At 40.7% G+C, this 21,687-nt stretch overlaps 1 protein-coding gene across 1 annotated transcript; it reads right to left on the reverse strand.

Annotated features, from left to right (window-relative positions):
- Window positions 1-3,645: 3,645 nt before the first annotated feature.
- On the reverse strand, window positions 3,646-8,582 carry LOC138624979 (uncharacterized). Its single transcript, XM_069705587.1, has 6 exons — window positions 8,451-8,582; window positions 6,595-6,642; window positions 5,323-5,433; window positions 4,820-4,936; window positions 4,457-4,537; window positions 3,646-4,371 (listed from the first exon to the last, which is right to left on the reverse strand). Exons 1-6 carry the CDS (start codon window positions 8,571-8,573, stop codon window positions 4,321-4,323), a joined length of 531 nt encoding a protein of 176 aa, XP_069561688.1. The 5' UTR covers window positions 8,574-8,582; the 3' UTR covers window positions 3,646-4,320.
- Window positions 8,583-21,687: the final 13,105 nt, after the last annotated feature.

Here is a 21,687-nt window from a genome sequence, read left to right on the forward strand (position 1 = left end):
GTTTATAATCAGGGCCCGACAGAGCCCGAACAAGTCAACGAATTCTGCACCGGCCCATAAATATCCCTCCTGCTGCCACACATGTTCAAAGGTCAGCCGGCTGATATCCTGAGCAGACGTCACGACGCCGTCATTGAGGGCTTACACACATCACAAATACGTCATATCTCCGACTCTCGCCCTCTCTCTGCCTTTTCTTCATTAGGACCAGAGTGGCGCGACAGCGGTCGGAGGAAATTTGGACAGCCGGAGTTACGGAGGCTGCACGGGGGGGGAGGGGGGGAGTGATGATGTCGAGGCCAGAGAGGAGTGACGCGAGGTGAGGGAAGACAGCCAACGCCCCGCATCTGATCTGAAAGGAAGTGGCAGGAGATGGAAAAAGAGGAGTCAAATTCAGCCTGAAAGTGTGGCCGCAGTCTGAGCCCCAGCGGGAGCAAAGTCAAAATGAGGACCACGACAGGAATACTGAGCGGGGAATACCTCGTTTACTGTCAATCACACTGAAATTACACTCCAGAGAAAGTCCGCAGTTGATGTACTACATTTTTAGTTTTTACGTTTAAAGCCTGATAAAAAAAAAAAGAAGTTTATTATAACTTGGCATGGTTCATCAGTTGATTTAACGATGCACTAACCAAAGTACTGTAATTACTCAAATCAGGGAACACAAACAATGCTACAGTCTAATCTCGCTGATGAACACAAGCTGTCAGACAACATTTTAATCAGATCAATTTATAAGTAAAACTAGTGCGTGCACAACTTTGGTAATTACAGAAAGTCAAAGCTGAACCAAATCTGGTCCATTTTACGTTTCATTTTCTCTTTAAAATAAGTTTTCCTCACCTGGCAGAGCTTTCATTTGGTTTTACTTAATTCACACAATCTGTTTTTCAGTTTTTTGTTGAGACAGGGCGTTATTTTGTTTTATTTCCAAACTATTTTAACCTCCCTTTTTGGAATAGTTATTTCTGTGACTTACAACAACTTGCATACAGCTGTGTGAGTCATTTCCACGCTTTTCACACGCTGCATAATTTTTTAGCCTGCTAGCGAAAGTCATTAAGTAAAGTAAGTAAAAGTAAGTGGAAATTTGTCAACGTTATTTTCTGCTAAAGGGAGCAATACTGAGGCCAAAGGTTTACTTTTTTCAACAGAAGGAACGTCACATTTGTTGATGTTTTGGCTATTTTCGCTGTGGTTGCCGTCAAGGATGCCGCCTTTATTTGTAGGCACCGTTTCAAAGAGGATCAAATGTTTGGTTGTTTTCATATGTTAAAGAGATTTTCACAGTTTCTTCTGTTTTTCACACGACTATGTAGGAAACTGTTATCTCCATTCCCAATGCAGCCTGTTTAGCTGTGCTTGACTAATAGTTTCTGTGGAAACACCTCTCAATAGACAAAACAGCAGCAGAAATATCTGAATCAATGCGGGTGTTTCTTTCCACATGTTGTGGTACTGATATGTTTGATGGCTGAAATGAAACCCTATTTTGGATAAACTAGGGACATCCTTTAAATAATAGAACACTGTGCGTCACATTGAAATAAAACTCCACGTCAATATCAACTTGTTGGTTCTACAACAGGTTAGAGAGATCCTATCTCAGATTTCAACCTATCGTCTTCAGGACTAACTCTTACCCGCTGCTGCCGTAGAGCTTGTTTGTGACGGTCTTTTCCCACATTGCATGTTGTTTGGGACGAGATGTTCCTGTCAACAAGAAACTAATACTTACGAAGTGGTTTCCAGAGCTGGAAGATGTTGACTGTAAGCCACTAACTACATATGAACAGGACCGAGCTTTTATGGGAAAATCTGACATATTACTCGGCTTGTGTCATTTCCGACCACAATCCTATAGATTGAAGACTTCCACGTTACTTTGTTAGTTGTGATCATTATCAGCTTTGTTCTCAAAGGGGATGACTGAAGCCAAAGCAGAATAGAAACATTGCGACGCACCATTACGTGACCGCAACGACTGAAAACACAGCTATAAGGATTCCCGTTGTGTTGGCCACACACGGTGACTCATGTTCAGATAGAAGACTGACCCTCGAATTAACATTTACCTCATCAGAGAAAACACTTCTATAAGGCTGAGTTCTATTTTTAAAGTGTTGCGTATTTGGACACGTGTGTGTGTGTGTGTGTGTGTGTGTGTGTGTGTGTGTGTGTGTGTGTGTGTGTGTGTGTGTGTGTGTGTGTGTGTGTGTGCGTGCGTGCGTGCGTGTGTGTGTGTGTGTGCGAGCACACTTCTACTTCGTTATGTTAGGAATCAATTAAGAGTTTTCCCAGGAAGCATTAGCTCGAGGGTACAGGCAGTCAAATATCCTGCTGGCAGCAGTCACAGAAACCTGTGTGTGTGTGTGTGTGTGTGTGTGTGTGTGTGTGTGTGTGTGTGTGTGTGTGTGTGTGTGTGTGTGTGTGTGTGTGTGTGTGTGTGTGTGTGTGTTGACAGGGGAGTGAGCAGAGGCTGTGTCTCTCTTGTTGCTCTGGATCAGGAATAGTAAGATATCGGTCTTTATCTGTGTCAGTGTTTCAGAGAATTCAGAATGCCTTCTTGTGGCGTATTGTCACCAAGACGACACTAAGACCGCTCACAACCAGCTAATGCAGGTTATCTGGTGACTGAGCAACCGCCTCAGGGCCTTACACTCATCTGTATTTTCCCGCAGCGACATTGTGAAGCATTTTTAGCCCCAATTATGCAGTGCACGGAAAATGCCATGTTTAAAAATAGCATTTTAATGTGTTTTGTTGTGTGTAGCTGTGTTTGTGTCTGTAAAACCATAAAAATGAGGCTGTGAGCACTGCATATCTACGTCATGAGCTGAGGGCTTTGATCAGTTATTGAGGGGAGGATGAATCATTCTATTCACTGAGATTGCCTTGCACTTTTTCACTGACTCATTTTCTTCATCAGATTGCCCCATATTTGCAATTTCCTAATGTGTTTTCACTTTGGGTGACCCTGAGTATCATTCTAGCTATTATTTGTACATTATATACACTGCAGTATAGCAGTATTTCTCTCTGAGCAGTTAAATAGTTGTTTGTCTAATATGATATGCTGTAAATATATAGAGAGCAAAATGCAGACCGCAAAGGTCTGATTATGTGCATATGTTTACATCAGCGTCCTGCAGAAATACTCAAACTAATCTTCTGGTCCAGACCATACTGTGTTTCCATTCCTGGCCAAATGAATTAAAAATGACACAAGATATTTAAATAGACAAAGTTTGACTCCTGAAACAGATGGTCTGGAGTACATTTAGTTTTTTCTCTCACACACACATGCAGGCTATTTGCCCTTGGCTGCTGTAATGTGAATGGATTGGTGAGTCACGCATAAAAAAAAGGTTCCTTCTGCCACTGTTGCTAACCGGGCACTGTACCTGTACCACTTGCCGTCTGTAATTGGGGACTTAGTGACATTTCAACCCCCCTGATTCATAATTTAACCAGTCCAGAATAGTAAAATAGAAATTTAACATGTGATTCTTGGAAAAAAGATTGAGCTGCAGCACAGAACAATTATACAGGTTCTTTATGTAGCTGAGAGTGTACCAAGTTTTATAGACAACGCTCCAGTGGAGCGTGAAGAGCTTGATCTTGAAATACTTTTACACCATATGTCTCTACTAAACCTTTATTGAAACCTGATACAACAGCACAAGAAACATTTCTGCAAAAATATACCCCCAATCTTCATAAGGAATCTGCGATTAAATAGGTTACAACAAAATGCAAAAACTAAAATATTAAAATGGAATCTCTTGTGACGTGATAACATGCAGGAATATATTAGAAATTGTGTGTGGAAGTGAAGACTGGCCTATAAAATGTAAGATAGCTTACTGTTAAATCAATAATGGAAGACACACACATCAAAATGACTTAACCTTTTAAGCCCTAGAGGCCCCCAATTGGGGGCCAGGGAGAAGACTTAGCACAACTATTATTAAAATATGGACATATATACTGATATTTACACATCTGAACAAATCTCACAAGTGTTCCCTTTATTATTACACCAACATTATTCAAAATAGAGCTTGAGGTTGCAGAGATATACTCTTTTTATAATGGTTTGCAATTTTCGAGCAGAGGCCTAAAAAATAGGTGTGTTTTTAAAAGGTTAATAAAATACGAAATAAACACAGAAGTTGTTATTATGATTGTTTTTCATACCAGTCTTCAGTTTCTTTACATGTTCTGGATCAAATCTGGGCACATTTCTACTGTGCACACCCCTTGTCAGGGTTGACCAAAATGAGAAGGAACATTTTATTCTGCAGCACTCGTCTTCTATATGCTCCTCTTGGGTCTGTCCTTCTCTCCGTCACTCTGAGGATCTCCCTGGACAGCAGAGAGACACATCATTTCAACATTCATCAAATGTTCTACTATTACTGTGGATAATAAACACGACATGATGACTCACCAGGACAGAGAAAGCTCCAGAGCGACTGGACTTCCCCCTCGTGGGTGGATCAAGCTTCACCTGTCTCCTTGCTCTGGTCACCTGAAAATATGACCCCAAACATACTCGTGTTACTTCTTTACATCTGTGACATGTCCCTGGGGACATCAACTTATGTCTGCGTTCTGAATGAGATTATGACGAACATTTTCCGTGTCTGAATAATTGTCTGATCAAAAAGCCAATTTCAACGGAGACGTTATAAAAGCAAGTACACCAAACTGATCTAATAAAACCAAGCGAGGTGGCCTTATAACTCTGCTTGCATATCCGGCCTCTTTGCTCCAGCTGTTCCTCTGATCAGGGGTTGCCATGGATACTCACCTGTAGGGGGGTGGATTTCTTGTCGTTGCTAAGGAGGGAGAAGGAGCCAACACGGGGTTTACGCTTGTTCTTTTTCTTATTCGCAGCTTGAACCAAGTGCCGCCTGGACCTGTCAGCCTGAGACGACCATAGACACGGGGATTAGTACATACATTGATACTTACTCACATCTGTGCTCTCTGTGAATCTACTAAATGAAATCCCAAAGACACACATGCTTCCCAGCCCATGCTGTGTTTTAACCATCACAATACTGTCTTCCTTTCACTGTAGCATTAGTTGAACACAGATGCTCTCATGTTGTACTTTTATTCATCCATTTGGAAAATAATGTGGTGTCTTTGGATCATTTCTGTATCTCAGCATTTACAGATGATACAGTATGACTAAAACTTTACCGGACCTTTTAGTAGCTGCTGCCGCTGATGTAAACCAGTCCCCACCACCCCCGCATTTGGCTTTTGTTCACTCTGAGTCCTGTGTGACTAACGAGAGTGGTTTACCTGGATGAGAGTGTTAGGGAAGCCTTTGGCAGAGACGGCCCCGGGCAGGCTGGAATGACTCAGGTGGGTGGGACCCCTCCGCTCCAGCTGTCTCTTACGTCTGAGCAAAACCTGCAAGGATGAGCCATCCACAGCCACATCCACAACCACAGAGGAAAACAACAACTCCTGTAAGTTTCTCTTTGTGATGAAGTGCGTCAAGTCTTGTTTGCAGTGGATACTGAGTGAGCTTCAGTCTGTGTCCTTTCTGCTCGGCCCTGCCCTGTCCTGAGCACATTCAGACTTCTTTCCATACTGGAAGTCAAGTCTCAGCATTGAGGGGAGGAAAGAGCAAAATTATTATTGTTTGTGGCTCCCCCATTTCCTGCATTGATCTCCACAAACCCAAGCACTACTATTGATCCACTCATTTTCCTAATAAATGGACTGTCACTTTGCAAAACAACAGGTTTCAGTTTGCCAATTAGGACTTTGTGGTAAATCTATAACAGTCTGTACTGCAGGGCTTTGACTCTACCAACTCTTTAATTTTTTTCCTCTCCCAAGTTATATAACTGTAAAAAAAGAAGAAAAAAAAAGAAGACTGTTTCCAGTATCTGATAGCAACTTCCTCCCCTTTTTCTGTTTCCACTCTGTTGAAGACAACGATGACATCGTTCGTTACAAAATATTTGCCTCACAATCATTTGCGATGGCATTTAAAGTGCTTGCATTAATTGCTATTGACCTACATTCTGATGATTGCTTCAGTTTTCAGTATTGTGGGATGGAATATTCTAGAATTTACTGTGGTTAAACAGCTGTGCAGTTTGAAGTTGATTGTTAATTGCATTGTGCATATGTTATTGTTTGTTTCTATAACTGAAACTGCAGGGAAGCACACACTGCATTACCCTAGTGGGACAATGGACAGTCAGTAACATGTATTTGTCTATGTCTCTAAGCAGTGTTTCTCATCACAATTACATCATGTCACCATTTGTATCAGTGATGTAGCTACTTCATCATTTAGTTTGCATTAACACAGTTGTATTTTGTGACAAAAATGAACATATCCCAGCAACTAATTGCTGTATCATTTAATATCCCTCTGTTTGGCTCAGTTTTTCTTCTCTTTCTAATACCACTACATCTCCTTACTGATGTTGTTCCTGCTGTGGGCTTCTTATGACCATAAACCAGACTCCCTTTGTGTAAAACCTGCTCTGGGCTGGTGTTGTCTTAGTCGAAGGGGTGACTGGAGTATTCAGAAGTGTAAGTGGTGGCACATACCACTCCTTCAGTTAAGGGAAGCGTCCTCTGCTGCCGCTGATCATCATACTGAGAAGAAAAAAAAGTCAGAGTGAGACAGAACACTCATGCTCTATTTATCCTTCTCAGTGCAGACGTGGATTTACATTAATACAAAAAATTAATATTTACAAGCTGCTGAACACAATTAAATAATTTCCTTTCGTACTATTCAAGACAGAGCCACTGTTAGCGCTGTACGAAAAGCTGGTCTGTGCATTGTTAACTGAATGTTTGACCATTCAGTGTTTGGGTTAGGTTCTCATTTAGTTTCACAGTATGGACAGCCATCTCAGACAAAACAGGTCATATTGTCTCATCAAATAATGTTGTAGTTATTACTTTTCAAAACAAATTATTCATCAGTACTCAGGTCACCAAGCGAGGCAGCATATCAGAGAGGAAGCTCCTGCTGTCTTCCTCTTGATGACCTCATAAAGTCAATCTGTATGTTTTGTAACTGCGTACGTTTAGGATATTCATTAAACCTTGCCACGATCCATTTGGTGTTCTGTTGTTACGCACACCGTGTGTTGACGAGTCCCATAAATTCCTCATTTAATGTATTCCACTCCAGTATAAACACAAGTGACTCTGGTGGGAAGAGGCAAACACAAGTAAACTAAACCAAATGCAGCAAATATAGCCCATGAAAAGATACTGCCGCTGGTATTAGTTAGTTCCCACCACATTTGAGGCTTATAATTGCGCATGCTGTAATTATATTACAAATAACTGCTGCAGAAAAGCACTTATGTGGCACAAACTCCCTCAGACGGAACAGAATTTCCAAATCAGACTCTTTCATGTGTCGGGTGTAAATTCGTCTCTCTCCTCCTGCAGCTGTCCAATCCGTTGTCCAGATGAGGGTGATTACTTTGGACAGAACATGAGGACTGTCTACAGAAAAATGCTAACCGCAACTTTAAAGTATAACAGCCGGTAGCCACATGAAAAGCCAAAAAGGGGAGCTGAAGGATTTTGTTCCACAGAGAGGTATATTTTTAGTGGGGTGGCATTATGGCTGTAAAAACCATTACAATGAGACTTTGTTTCTGTTAGAAAAAAAAATTATATGTCACCACAGGTCAGGGTTAGACTGTACACGTCTCCTTCCATCCTGAAAGACACTTGGCCACTATTATCGTCACAGCAGCCCTTTTCAGAGGAGTCAGAGTGGATTTACATTCCAGTAGAGTTACTGGTTTCCTCTGGCCGAGCGACTGTATAAACACTGACCACACTGTCTGAGCAAAAACTAAATCAGCAAGCTGCTGGTTATTTAAACCCAAACTGAAAGTATAAACTTTTTAAAAGATAATTTATTCTTCTCTGTAATACAGTGTGTCCTGAAAGATCCCCTCTTCATATTTAATCATATGGCGGAAACATTGGTTAAAAGAAAAAATATATTTTATATATATATATTTTTTTAAAGCATATTTTAAATGTTTGAGTCAATACATTTGTAGATTGTAGCCACAACACAGACAAAATGAGGAATATACACTATTTTGTGATTGTAATTTTCTTCATTTCAAACACAATGTTACCTTTCGATAGAAACCAAGCTGTCTTACCATAATATTAGAGATGCATCACCTCTTTTTGCTGCCAGCTTTTTTTTACATAAATCCAATAATGCCGGTTCTTTTCATTTCCATTTTTGAGAAGTGTTTGTTATAATGTAGTTTGCTGCCAGCGCACAACATTTAAATTGACTCAAACAGGCTACACTTACCCCATGTAGTGTCACAGCAGCACACACGATGACTGATACCTAATGAACACTCTTGTCCTTCTCTAACTATCAGATCCATTTGAAGTGTGTCTCTTACCTGTCCGTCTGCGGTCTGTCTGCTGACACACAGCTCTCCCTGGCTGCCTCCTGAGCACTCGAACGCGTGTGACAGCAAGCCCGCCTGCAGGCAGAGCACACTCAGCCAGATAGTAAACCCCATGATCCAGGCAGGAACTAGACTGTTCCCAGCCCCTGTCAGCTCCCTGCTTTATACTCTCGGCTCTGCTAATGGGGAACAGATGCAGGGGAATGGGAGGCTATGCCAGCTTCACGCAGACAAACAGCTCACCACAAGCCGGTGCTCTGCGCCAGCCAGTGGCCTGTGGTCCTGCAGAAACATGTCAGACATCTTGAGGGGCCTCCCCGTGCCCTACGACCCCAACCCAAAGGCCATTTTCCACTTTTGCCTGCTCCATAACTGCTGCCAAAGTGTTTGTTTAAATAAGAGCGTAGAGAGTGTCGTCAAACCCACTGTATATAACAAATGAAAAATTGGTGGTTTGTTTCCTGTAATGTCCTGAAGAAATGCTGCATTATGCAATGAATTTGTCTCGACGGTAGAGTAGATGAATCTCTTTTCTTGTGATCTCAAAATGTGTACAATGTTTATACAGTTCTTCCGTGATCCAAACACTTGAGTAAGCCTTTTAGAAATTACAGTAATTACAACTCAGTAGACGTCTCAGTGAAAATACACAGCAGCTATCGACACTGTCAATTCATGTCAGCCTTGAGACTACTGTTGACTGAACACTGGTGAAAAAGATTAACTCACAACTGTCTGATGTAGATAAAAATCATCATACGTCTTTTGTGGTTTTGGGAAAATTAGTCATGATCATGTGGGAGTAAAATAGCTGAAAAAACACGGAGAAAAACATGTTTCAAATCCATTTCATGCTTAAATTGAGCAGTGTGTTTGGCATTATCTGGCAGGCATGTTGGGAGGTTTAGTTTACCTCTATGGGAGTTTATATGCCCTTTAAAACATAGCACGCCATAAAGAATGCATATCCTGATGGGGCGAGTTTTACATGAATGGGCCCCATGTCTCAGGATGGAAAGAGTGAGTGGGAGTGAGAAAGCGAATGAATCTGGTCTAATGTCTTTAAGCCTCGGGCTTCTGGTCACACAGGAATTGTCTCCTGCTAAGACATGCACCACTGTGAAAATTGTTAAACACATTAAACAATTTTAATTTCCGGTCCATGTCAAGCCCTACATTCCTGTCCGCATGCATTCTTGTGAATAAGTTTGCGTCTCACTCAACAAACTTGAAAAAAAGATTGTGAGACGCTTACCGGTGAGTCACAGTTTAAATGGAGAGAAGGAAACATGGTTATTCATCTTCATCCCCAGCTCCGAGCCCCCCGCCCTGTATTTACTTATTTTCTGAGATACGCTGGGTCAGAACTGTTGCTGCAAACATCTCCCAGGAGACTCAATGAGACCACTGACTAGACAGCTGCAGGCCAATGATGTGAATCGATGGAAGGGATGTTTAGTCGAGAGACCAGGGAAAGGGAAGAGTAAAAAATGACCTCAAAGCAGCAAATCTTGCTTTTCTTGGCAACCAATCCACTCGAAGTCGACGAGCGGACTAACATGTCAGTCGTTTTACTGGACTAACCAAGCAATTAATTTGACCCTACTGGGAATCACAGTTTGTGATTAAGTTAAAACATCAGATGACTTCTTGTAAGATATGTCAAAATCCTGTTACCAAGGTTACAAGTTTACATTAAACTCCCACAAACCACAATGTGGCCATGTAAAAAGACAGTAATCACAGCGAGGGAGAGTCATTTCATACTCCAAATCCCTGTTATTCAGTCCACACTTGCAACTTTAAAGTAACTTTTTAAAGCATCTCAGGGAGTTAACTATATGAAATTGCTATGCAGAGCCACTCTCAGTGCTGGCCCTCTCCTTCCTCCCTATGGGAAGTGTCATTCATCAGTGGCTCTGCTTTAACCTGCTGTCAATGTGTCTGAGGATGATGCTCTATGGCTGGCATGTGAAAAAAAAAGCACCTATTTTCCACTCAACACTGTGTCCCTGTCTGACCAGAGATGAGGAGACAGGTAATTTGTGACATATAAACACTTGTAGAAATGTGTTTGTGTGTGAGTGAGGGGGAGCGACCGAGCTGTCTGACAGCAGCATGGCAGGAAATGTGATTTAGGAAAGAGCATCTGGATTAAGAGACATGACTCAGAAAGTTTTTTTTTTTATTATATAACTGAAACATCCACTCTTGTAGTGTTTTTTGTTCAAAGGATTTAGGAATGACATTTTAATAATGTCAACAGTAACATGTGTTTCCAGAAAAGAGGACCACAGACCTGACTGTGAGCGCTACTCACAATGACTTTTTCTTCTGAAGAAATCGGAAAACTACTGACACAGTAGCTCAGGGAGATCCAATCCTGTGACAGTTAAAGGAATAGTTCCGCATTTTGGGATATAGGTTTGCATTCCTGTCAGAAGGCAGCTAGCTTAACTGAAAACACAAGAAAACGCCTAGCCTGGCTCTGTCTAATGTTTGAAAAACTGGACTAACTCACCAATTAACACGATATATCTCTCTTGTTTAATCTCAATATGTAACAACAATTTGTGATTTGAGGGGTGTGTGTGCTGAACTATTTATTATCAAGGGGCAGGGACTGTAGAGTTTCCAGTGGCTGGAGGTGCCACTATGGTGGATCTTGTTACCTCAATATGGCAGGCCAGCTGTCTTGTCCTGTTTTCAATCATTGTGCTTAACTTGTACTTGGCTGACAGGTTGCCAATTTACTGTAAAGTCACAAGAATGGTATCAGCCTTTTAATTGCAAGTGTGTTGGGTCTCGTTTTAAAAAAACAATCTTGCTGAAAATGTAAAACTCCAGCTGACCTTTATAGCTTCTCATACTGTATGTATTTGAATGTGCGTGTGATCATTAAAAGAAATAAGAGCCAAAATGACGGGATCTGCTTCACCCTCAGAGGGCACGTTTCCAGATTAAATGAACCACTGACACAACAGTCAATTAGACTCGTTGTGCATTAAGGTGAAATTTGTTCCTCGCACGACTCCATTTCGCCGCCACTTACTCACGCACCAAATGACACTTCCTGTCACATCTCTGCTCTACTGAATGCAGATTTTGTGTGTGTGATGAGGAGAACTCTTATGTGTAATGAATGAACAGTGTATATATACGTGGTGTAGGGCCATGTAGCTACATACTGTATAACCTTTTCACAGAAATGACAGACTAAAACTCATATTCCTTCCTCCTCCTCTCTGTTCAACTGGAAGGGCTTGAAGGTCTGATTGCGAATCAATACTCCTCTACAGCACAGTGTCCTCTTCTTTTCCTGTGCGGCTGCTTTGGTAAGAGCTATGTGAAAGGTGCGAGGGAGAGAAAAGCAGCGAGGCTTTCATTGCTGTCATGTGTAAACAGAAGAGGAAGCCAAGGATGAGGCTGAGGAAGAAAACAATACGGCCGTGCTGCAATTTACACGTTTGTCATTGAACAAAGACGGATTATAGTCTGGCCTCTTATATTTCACTTTCACTTTATCTGAACTTAAATGTTTAAGGATAAGCATGTTCCTGTCATCGATCTTAAATATATCCTCAGTTAGCAACACTGTTTGTGTTTAATCTCACATCTGCACCCTCTCCACCCCTCCACAGTGTTTCACTAAATAAAAAGGCCCTCAGTAATCACAGCCCTCATTTTCCCACAGAACAGCTAAAAAATGGCTTTCTTCCAAACGCAGTCCGTTTGATCTGTCCACAGATTACCATAATTGATCAATTTAGATATCAAAACTGGTAAAGAAAGAATTCAGCCTGTAGATAAATAATTAAATGATAAGTCACTGCAGCTGGAGATGTGTCAACTATATTAACACACCTGCACAATACCTTGTGTGGTTTCAAAATTCACTCCACATAAGCAGGAAAATAGGCCAGGTGCTGTTCGAAACATTAATCTGAAAGAACAAAATGATGCTCTGCTGAGAGGATGTGGCTCTTAGGGCTCTGTTGTTTAAAATTGATTTCTGAGACTGCAATTGAACAACAGTTGTGTCTGTTAAATGTGTGTGCTGTCATTGATTTTGAAGATGTAAACGTTGTCTTTTTTTTTTACTTGAGCTTTTCTGGCAGGGATGGTGCAGGCTAAAGGAAAAATCCACCCTAAACAGCTTTTAGTGACATTTTTGAAGGAGTTTTTGCCAAAGGAAAGATTTCCTTGAAAAACATTGTAATGGAATGTACATTTTTGATTAGATTATGGCCTATTTCTCTTTAGCTTATTGGCACCATTGCGGCAGGCATTTGATAGCATTTCCTTGGAGATGAGGCATCATAATGTGAAAGCTAGCTTCCCCTATTCAGGAAAATCCATAAACCAACTACACTCAGTTTCACTCTGCACTCTGAATTTATTCACCTTTATCAACCTCACACAGAGATGAGCACCTTTTTTCTGGCCAGAGAACATGACAACAAGCGAATACCTGTCATTTCAACTGTCTTAGCAGGGCTTTTATTTCTGTGATTTTGATGCTGCTTACATATTTCCCATTTATATATATTGGAAAACACAATACCCATCACCCTAAAGCATTCTGGGGATTTCTGAAAATCAGCTCATGGGTAATACAAAAGTAAACCCCAGCAATGTTTTGCAGAACAACTCTGATCTTTGTGATGTAAGAGAGGAGGAGGATGGATCATGAATCTCATTTGGCACCTTTGAGAATGTATGAAGATACAGTCTACTATTCAAGGTCATGCTATAAGTGATGCGGTGTTGTATATTTATTGAGGCAGTGTATCTAATTAAACCCAAATTGTCTAGTTATTATCACAGTGCATCGACCATTGTTCATTCAGCCAGAATACCAAACCAAACATCATGAGAGAGTGTCAGACGTAGTACAGGTCATGCCCTCTCATTTATACCCCCATCCTCTCTCTGCTCCGGTTACCATAGCAGCAGGAAGTTGAATTCAAACAATGCCATTGAGTGTTTGAAGGCTTTGACGAGAGGAGAGAGCTGACCATATCTGTGTCTGTTTGAGGCAAGGTGTGGACGGCCTCCGTCTCACGTGTGCTGCTGCACTGCTCTCTCCAACTGCAGACACACACATGAATTATTAGGTACAGTATTATCATTATCACAGTACAACTGAATTTTTTAAAATTAATTTTTTAATTTTTTTTTTAATAAATAGATCAATACATAACCGTGTGCTCTTTGGATATACTCAAAGGAAGATAGGAATTCAAATTCCAATTTTTGTTAATATAATAAGGAATTTATTGTGAAATTACATCATTTCACTGGAGAGCTTACAAACAAGTCTTGATCCTTACAGTTGACTAAGTGACTATTTTTCAGATGTCTCTGTGTTGATGCTTGGCATTTTGTTTGGTACTTTGTCTGCATACTAAAAACTTAGAGTCCTTGATAATCAGTAACAAACAAACTGACTCCCCAGAGTGAGCGAGGAGCGATGTTAGCCAACTTTTAATGTGGTGAAAATCAATAAAAATGTTTCTTGGTATTCCTGTATGTTATTATGCTAGTCTGCTGCATGTACTCTCTGTATCTTTACTTGCATACTATTACCATTGACTGTATTTATAAGTGGACAGACTATAGCTTCTGGGTCTGAAAAGTCAGCGCAATAAAGCGCAATACCACGAGGGCCACCAGAGGTTTGCACCAAACAGGCTCTTCCTCCATAGATCCCCATTTAACTGCTCTTATGAAATACAATCAAGTCAATAATTTTTTTCCAAAAGTCATCATGGTGTTTTGAACTAAAATCATTCTTTTTGTTAGTTTTCTGGTGGTCCATCTGTAAAGAATCCCATCATGAATTCGATTTTGGGCCTCAAAAGCTATATGTTTGGGGGCATGTCTGTTTGATTGACAGGCCTGTGGTCCAGCCAGGTTTCAGCTATTGGTGGGCAGGCGTATTGTCCTCAGTTTCCCAATCAGATCGAGTCAGATCCAGCGCTCGCTCGTCCCCAGCTCGTCCCCAGCTCGTCCCCAGCTCGTCCCCAGCTCGTCCAAATATGGTCACTTGTGGCTCCAAAATAGCAAGATGGCGATGGCCGAAATCCAAACTGGAGCCTTCAGAACTGGAGCCTTATCTCACAACTGTCTACTATCCACAACCAACACATAATTTGACATTTATTCAGTGAAATAAGGTTTAAAGCAGGATTTATTGTCAGTTACTTTGTAACAGCAGAACAAGCAGGTCACACAGCAACAAGTTTATTGTGGCAAATAATTGCCTATACTGTACTATAATGCTTTTTACAATCTAAGAAACATCTAATATTCACTCTTTTATTTATCTGTGCTTTAGTCTCCACCAACCCCTGAGTAAAATATATGGCTCTTGAGATGATAAATGCTCTGCAAACTTTGTATCTTTTTTCTCTCTGAAAACAGCTGTGGCTTGAAGTGATGTTGTTTAGAGTGAACCAAAACAGTGAAGTTGTGGGCAGCAAAACCACTACAATGAGCTGAAAGATGTAAAAATAAACTGAAGTGTTGGTGATTCCCTGTGGGTTTTATTTTTATTTTTTAAGAGCGATCCCTTTCACAATGCATCGTTGTTCCATCCATATAAAAACTATAATGCTTTAATTTGTCACATCTTGCATGATTAGTATACTCTAAGATAGCTGATAGATTTGTGGGGAGTTGTGTATCTTTGTACCAAAATAAAAATGATTGAAGCTGTTTTCACTAATTAATTTAATCATCATGCAAGGTGCACGGTGATAAAAAAAAAAAAATCTGGGCCGAAGGTGATGTGTCTGCGTTACTGTATGTTGCTGACCTATTACAGAAATATCATCCACAGCTGAGTGGGTAGCAACAATAACATCTCCTTTGTAAACAGCTGTGGCTAAACTTGGCCAGAGAAAACCGTTGGCAGGCAAACCGTGAAGTGGAGTGGCTGGCAAATTTACTCTCACTCATGCACATTTGTGAAATAAACACAGGAAAGGAGGGGGGTGAGCGGACTTCTGTGCTGTGTGACTAATATAGTCTGGAAGGAGACTGACCAGACTGTCAATATGCTGTGGTTTCTTAAACACTGGAAGGGAAAAGAATTAGTCTGGGGCTACTAGAAGCTAAGAGGGACCGCTTAAAGTATGAGTGCTAATCTAAAATGCTTTGCATGCAAACATCCTCGAAGCTCCAGGGCATTGCGCAGGTGTGTCTGACCTCCTGATGTCCACACACTTTATTTTCCATGACCTTCCATGTTCACGCATTTATTTGCTGTTAACTTGTGTTCAAATCGCTAATCAGTCTTAATAAACATCTGCTCTGAAGGTATTTTACTGCACCTGAGCAAACTGGCTCCATCCAGCAGGGTTGTGTATAGTACAGTATAAGCAGGAGGGGAGGCGGTTGTTTTCCTCATCACTCAATTCAGAGGTCAATTAGCGATCGCCTATTAGCTGCAACCCGGGAAATGGTAGCGGAGGAAACTAACTAAGTACATATACTCAAGTACTTAAGTATAGTTCTGTGATACTTGTACTTTACTTGGGTATTTCCATTTTGACTACTTTATATTTCCATTACCTTTCAGAGAGAAGTCTTGTAGTTTTCTCCCCTATTGCATTTATTTGACAGCTTTAGTACTTTTGGATGAAGATTTGGCACAATGGATACTGCAACAAGCTCTGAAAATACAACACATTGTTAAAGATTTTACCAGTGATTTTTAAACCTTTTGCCTTCTGACAAAACAGCAGTCTAGTCGGGGTCACAGTTCAGATGTCTAAGTTGTTAACAGCTCCAGCAAATAGTGCTTTAATCAAATCAAAGATTAGAGAAATGTAAAAAAAAAACCAAAAAAAACACTGAAAATAGATTTGTGAATGAGAACTGTAAAACAAAACTGTTTTTCTTCTTCTTTCCTCTCTCAGTAATCATCTGACGACCCCTCAGATTTATCTGCTGTGCCTGTTTATTCAAAATGAATATAAAGTAGTTCAAACTCGCTGCACCTGCAGCAGCTACAACAGTAACATGCTGCTAACATATCATGTTACATGATATCATATCACATCATGATACATATATAATAATGTATCATTCAGAAGGTCGAAACTATGACTTTTACTTGAATGCTTCAGCCAAATTTTCCTGTTAATACTTCCGTACTTTTACTAGTAGAGTACTCTTACATACGTTTTTGGTACTTAACTTAAGTAACAGCTCTGAATATCTCCTCCACCGCTGGGAAATGGCTTCACGGATTCCTTTCATCACCAGAGCTCATCTTTCTCAGGCATTTCTGAAAAAGCATTCATCAAAAACAAAAAAGCCAAATTAATTCCTCTATTTGCCAAATGGGAAGATATTAAACAAGCTTCCACCCCCCACACTCCCAATAGATGTTCTTCTCTTTACTTCACTCTGTGCACAAACAGCACAATGCACACTGAGTGACTCATTGTGTTTGGTGTCTGTGATGCTTTGTTTCCATCACTGCAATGGCCACTTATGGGCAATTAGTCATGCTGAGTAGGCAGAGGCTTCACCTCCACCTCGTCACTGACTAACACATAGCCATGTATGTTTAAATGGAATAAGGTGAGCGACTGCCGACTAAACAAGCCGACAGGGGAGAGAAATATGTTGTTCATTCAGGCATGAGGAGATAGACAGTAGAGGGCTTAACGCACACATTATTGTGGGATTAAAAGCAGGTGCTGTAATCCAAAATCAATATTCTGACTCAGAGATCTGAAGTAGCTCAGGCCTTTAATACTTTGATACATTAAGCAATTACAACCATTAAAACATTTGACTAATTATATTCCCATGATTGAGAAGTATCTGCTTAACTGCTCCGCAGGGTAACCATACATGATTCCACTCAGGAGATAAGTTTCCTGTTGTTGGAAATCATGCTCTGTCTTAACACATTTATGCAAACACATTTGCAAATTACAGTTGACGCACTTGCGCACAATTAAGTGCTCACGCACGTAAAATGATTTCTCACAGGTCAAACTCTTGAGAAATCAGTCACATTAAAGGGGAATTCTGCAATTTCCCACATGTTATTAAGGCAGTCAGAGGTGAGGAAATGAGGGAGTGCAGAGATTTCATGGGCTGTATTATCTGTCTCCCGTCAAAGTGAGTGTTGGGTGTTTCTGTTCCAAATTTAAATGAGACTTGAAAGGTGACAGATTTTGTTGTGTCACTTGTGAAAGAGGGAACCATAATGGTGAATGGCAAGTGTCAAGAGTGATTATACTGCATCCTTACAATCTCAACTGTTTGCATCACAGAGGACGTGATCCGGCCTGGAAAATTTTCCATGGGAGAATCACAGCAAGGACTAAAGTCAACAGGAGTAGGATATTACCTCTGCTACCAGGAGCACACAGCAGCCGCCTTATATGGGTCAAGATATGGATTACTGACGACTGACTGAGTGGGGATGATTGCAGGTGCAAAGCCTGTTTGTCTTGGGTAAGTGCATTTCATGCACCTGCTGCCTTCCTGAACACTGAGACGTCATTGTGTTTTTATTACATCAGAGTAATCTCTGAGCATATTCAGAGTCATGCTGGTGTGATAAGAGCAGGATACACAGAAAAATCCTTGCATTCAGAACTGTGTTTCTGGGCTGCACCAATGTCAAGAATTTAGGTGCAAAGGGAGTGTTTTTATGTGAAAGAACTTAAATGGAATGCATAACTACAAGAGTCTAAATATTTGTTTTTAATCTGCAGGTATACGTAGGGGGTGTTGGCTAATAACACGATCGAAAGTACCCACAGAAAACATCAATTTTGTTGGTGTCAGAATCACAAAAGTACATGTGTGGGCATTTGTATACTAAATCATTACATTATGGATAGCAAGCCCTAAGAGTGTTATTTTTCAATAGCACAAGCCACAACTCTTCTAAAATGTGTTAATTTGTTCATTTTGGTATTTTTTTCTTGGCTTTTATTGCATCAGGAAAACATTTATGTTAATATAACCAAATACAGGCTTGTATCTTTATATACAGCAATGTAATGTAATTATAGTAATAACTTGCAGAAAAACTGAGTGCAGGTTACATTTTGGAGGCCCCCTGGTGGCTGAGGTTTGCTCATGCCTTGTCATTACCTTGTCAAGTGGGCACACATTTGGCTTGTTAGTGTTTTGTTCCTGCATGAAGCAACAATAATAGTACAAATTTATATCATTCCAAGATAATCCTTGTTAGAAGTTTTCTCGGAAACTGTTGAGCCATAATCAACCTCCAACAATAATAGTACAAATTTATATCATTCTAAGAGAATCCTTGTTAGAGGTTTTCTCGGCAAAACTTTCATGGAACATCTCATACCGGCTGCAAAAAAGAGGCTGTGATTCATTGACCATTTGTATGGTTTTGAAGGGTGACATTTGGTTGAAGGACGAGATCATAGTGCACAGTGAAGCCCTCCGAGGAAAGAAACCTCAAATGCCAACGTGGAAACTGTTGAGCCATAATCAACCTCCAACAAAGGCACTGAATGTTACAGCAGACAATACCCACACTCACGTGCGCACACATGAACACCGTACTTTCAAAGTGTGACACGGACTGAGGGACCAGAATGCTTTGCTTTTCTTAGTCACTCTACTTCAGCAATCACAACTCCCGGACAGCCTCGAGGTCTCCCATGCTGAGAAAATCTATCACAAGTTGCTGATACATGTTGAGGCATGCCACGCCGACCTGTTGATTACATTTTCACACAGCGACTGCAGAAGATGAAGGCATGAATATTCCCTCTGTTCCCACCTGTGAGCTTGATGGGATTATTAAAGCGTGCAAATGCACACTGTAACAAGCTAAATCCCTCTGGCAGAAATGTTAACAATACAAAACATCCTTACAGGCGACAAATTTAAGAGATTTCTTATTCACCTCAGATTCACGGCTGTAAATTGCAGGGTCATACGGCAAGCGACTTAGCAGCTGAGCATAAAACATTCACACCAGGATTACTAAGCTTTTTACGTGACCAGCAGCCTTAAGGTTGCAGAAATGTGCTTGTGACCAGAGGATTGCTGACGTAAAACCTTAGAATGACCCCCCAGCTCCTCACAGGAGCTGTAAGTGACCGACAAAACGAGACTGTACAGGGAGTGCCCTGTCCTCCTTTGTTCTCCCTTCTCACTCTGCATGAATGTCTATACTAACTCACTTTTGCATTACCATCACAAGATAATTGCAATGTTATGTTGAGAGTTAGGTATGCAGGTGAACTTTATGCATGGTCACACAATTTAGTTTTCACTACCTCACCTTTGTTGTAGTATCACACCGGTAGCCCATTTAGATGTATTTGCTAGTTATGTTTGTTTCCCCTGCTATAATTAAAGCTTGCAGACAAAGCAAAGTAAAACTGCAATTTCTCAAGCCAGACATGTGTTATTTAAATCTGCACGCAATGAGCGCTGAACCATAATAAGCACACTCGTTTTAAAGTGCACCGCTGAACATCCGTTTTGCAGTCACAGTGAAAGATTTTAATAATCCCCGCCTGTGACCTTTCACATATAATTGCAAGTTTGGACTAAAAAGAAAAGGAGGCTGTTACCTTTAAGGTCAGAATTAATCACTGTTTCACAGCAAAAACGTGTGTCTTTTTTGATTTGGTCATTTCTACAATCTCAGATAAACTGAAAGATAAAACACTCCTTTATTAGTTAACCCTCGTGTTGTCCTTGGATCAAAATGACACGCAGCTGTGTTCAACCAATTTCCATTTTATTTTCATATTTTTTGGGATCATTGGTGACAAGGAGGCTGTGAGGGTTTCTTTAAAGAATGATGACCAATGAGCCCAAAAAAATAGAAAAATATAGAAATAAAATAGAACTTGGTTGAACACAGCTGCGGGTCATTTTGACCCAAGGACAACACGAGGGTTAAGAAAACGACCTGCTTTTCATAAAGTTTATTTACATTAATGGAGTGCTTCCCAATGTGTCCTGGGTTTTGTTTGATACCTAGGGCCTATATTGCAACGGTTGAGTTGTTCAGCCAAGATTAGATGCTCGGAGATGATCTCCAACACAGGTAGGAATCCAGCCTGATGCAACCTCGTCTAATGCCTGTGTAACACTTTTCCTTATAGGGCATGAAAAACATGAACTGTATACCCTCTGGACTTAACTGTTGACAGTACATTTGGTGTTTGTATTATCAGTGTAAATATGAATCAAATATGTATCTGGGAGACTTGCCACTGCACAAGCACTGTGTCTTACTCTGTACATCTTCTGTCGTATGTAGCTCAGAAGTGTGACTTACTGTAAGTGTGGCACACAGGTTTTTAGCACACAAGTATATAATGACTCAGTGTATTTTGTGCAAGTGAAATAGGGTCGGATACATAGGATATATGACTTTGAGAAACTACCTGGGCAGGATTTGTTGTAAAGGCAGCCTTATTTAGACTTAGTGTAAAGAAAACACCAACCTTGCTTGATTTATAACCTCTATAAAGTATCCTGTCATTGCAAAGTTAGATGAGCTACTTATTTTGCAAAAAAAGTATGACTGTGTAGGGCAACAGCCCAGAAATTGTTTTTGCAATGCCCGAGTGTCAGCATTTCTGTAGCCAGTGCACTAATAAAGACAACAGACAGTCAGGTTTTCTCCTAAAGTGCACCGGTGCTTTGCCAGATTATTACATTTAGGAATACAGTAGACACTCAGGAAGTAATTTATGATCCGTAATCACTATTTTCATTTTCTATTGTTTAGGCTATGTCAAATTATACATTTGTTTTCCTGTATTGCATTGGAGAATGTATTAATGCTTTGCCATATTAAATGTGTTACTGAACCTATATGGAAGCTAAGTAAAGCAAATTAGTGAATTTATATGATCCATCTGACGCTGACAGTGACGCTGCGGATAGATGCTGCTAGATTAAATTGGATGTTTTATCTCGCTGCAAGATTAATTGCTCAGTGAATGGCTTTGTGAATGAATCAGTCAGCCAACATAGTTCCTCCTCCTCCTCCTCCTCCTCCCCTTCCCCTCCCCTCCCCTTACTCTTCCTCCTCCTGCAGGAGCAGCAGTGCCAAATTAGAGCGCAGTATGCCCAGGTGCCAGCAGGAAAAAAAAAAAAAAAAAACGAGAGGGGGATTTGAGATCAGTCAAGCACGGAAACACAGTCGACTAGCTTTGATCTCCAACCCCGAAACGTCCCTCAAAGC

The sequence above is a fragment of the Brachyistius frenatus genome, unplaced genomic scaffold (genome assembly GCF_029030835.1).
Source record: "Brachyistius frenatus isolate BFR_SWC_R1_liver_20210118 unplaced genomic scaffold, ASM2903083v1 Contig_57, whole genome shotgun sequence".
NCBI lineage: Eukaryota > Metazoa > Chordata > Actinopteri > Embiotocidae > Brachyistius > Brachyistius frenatus.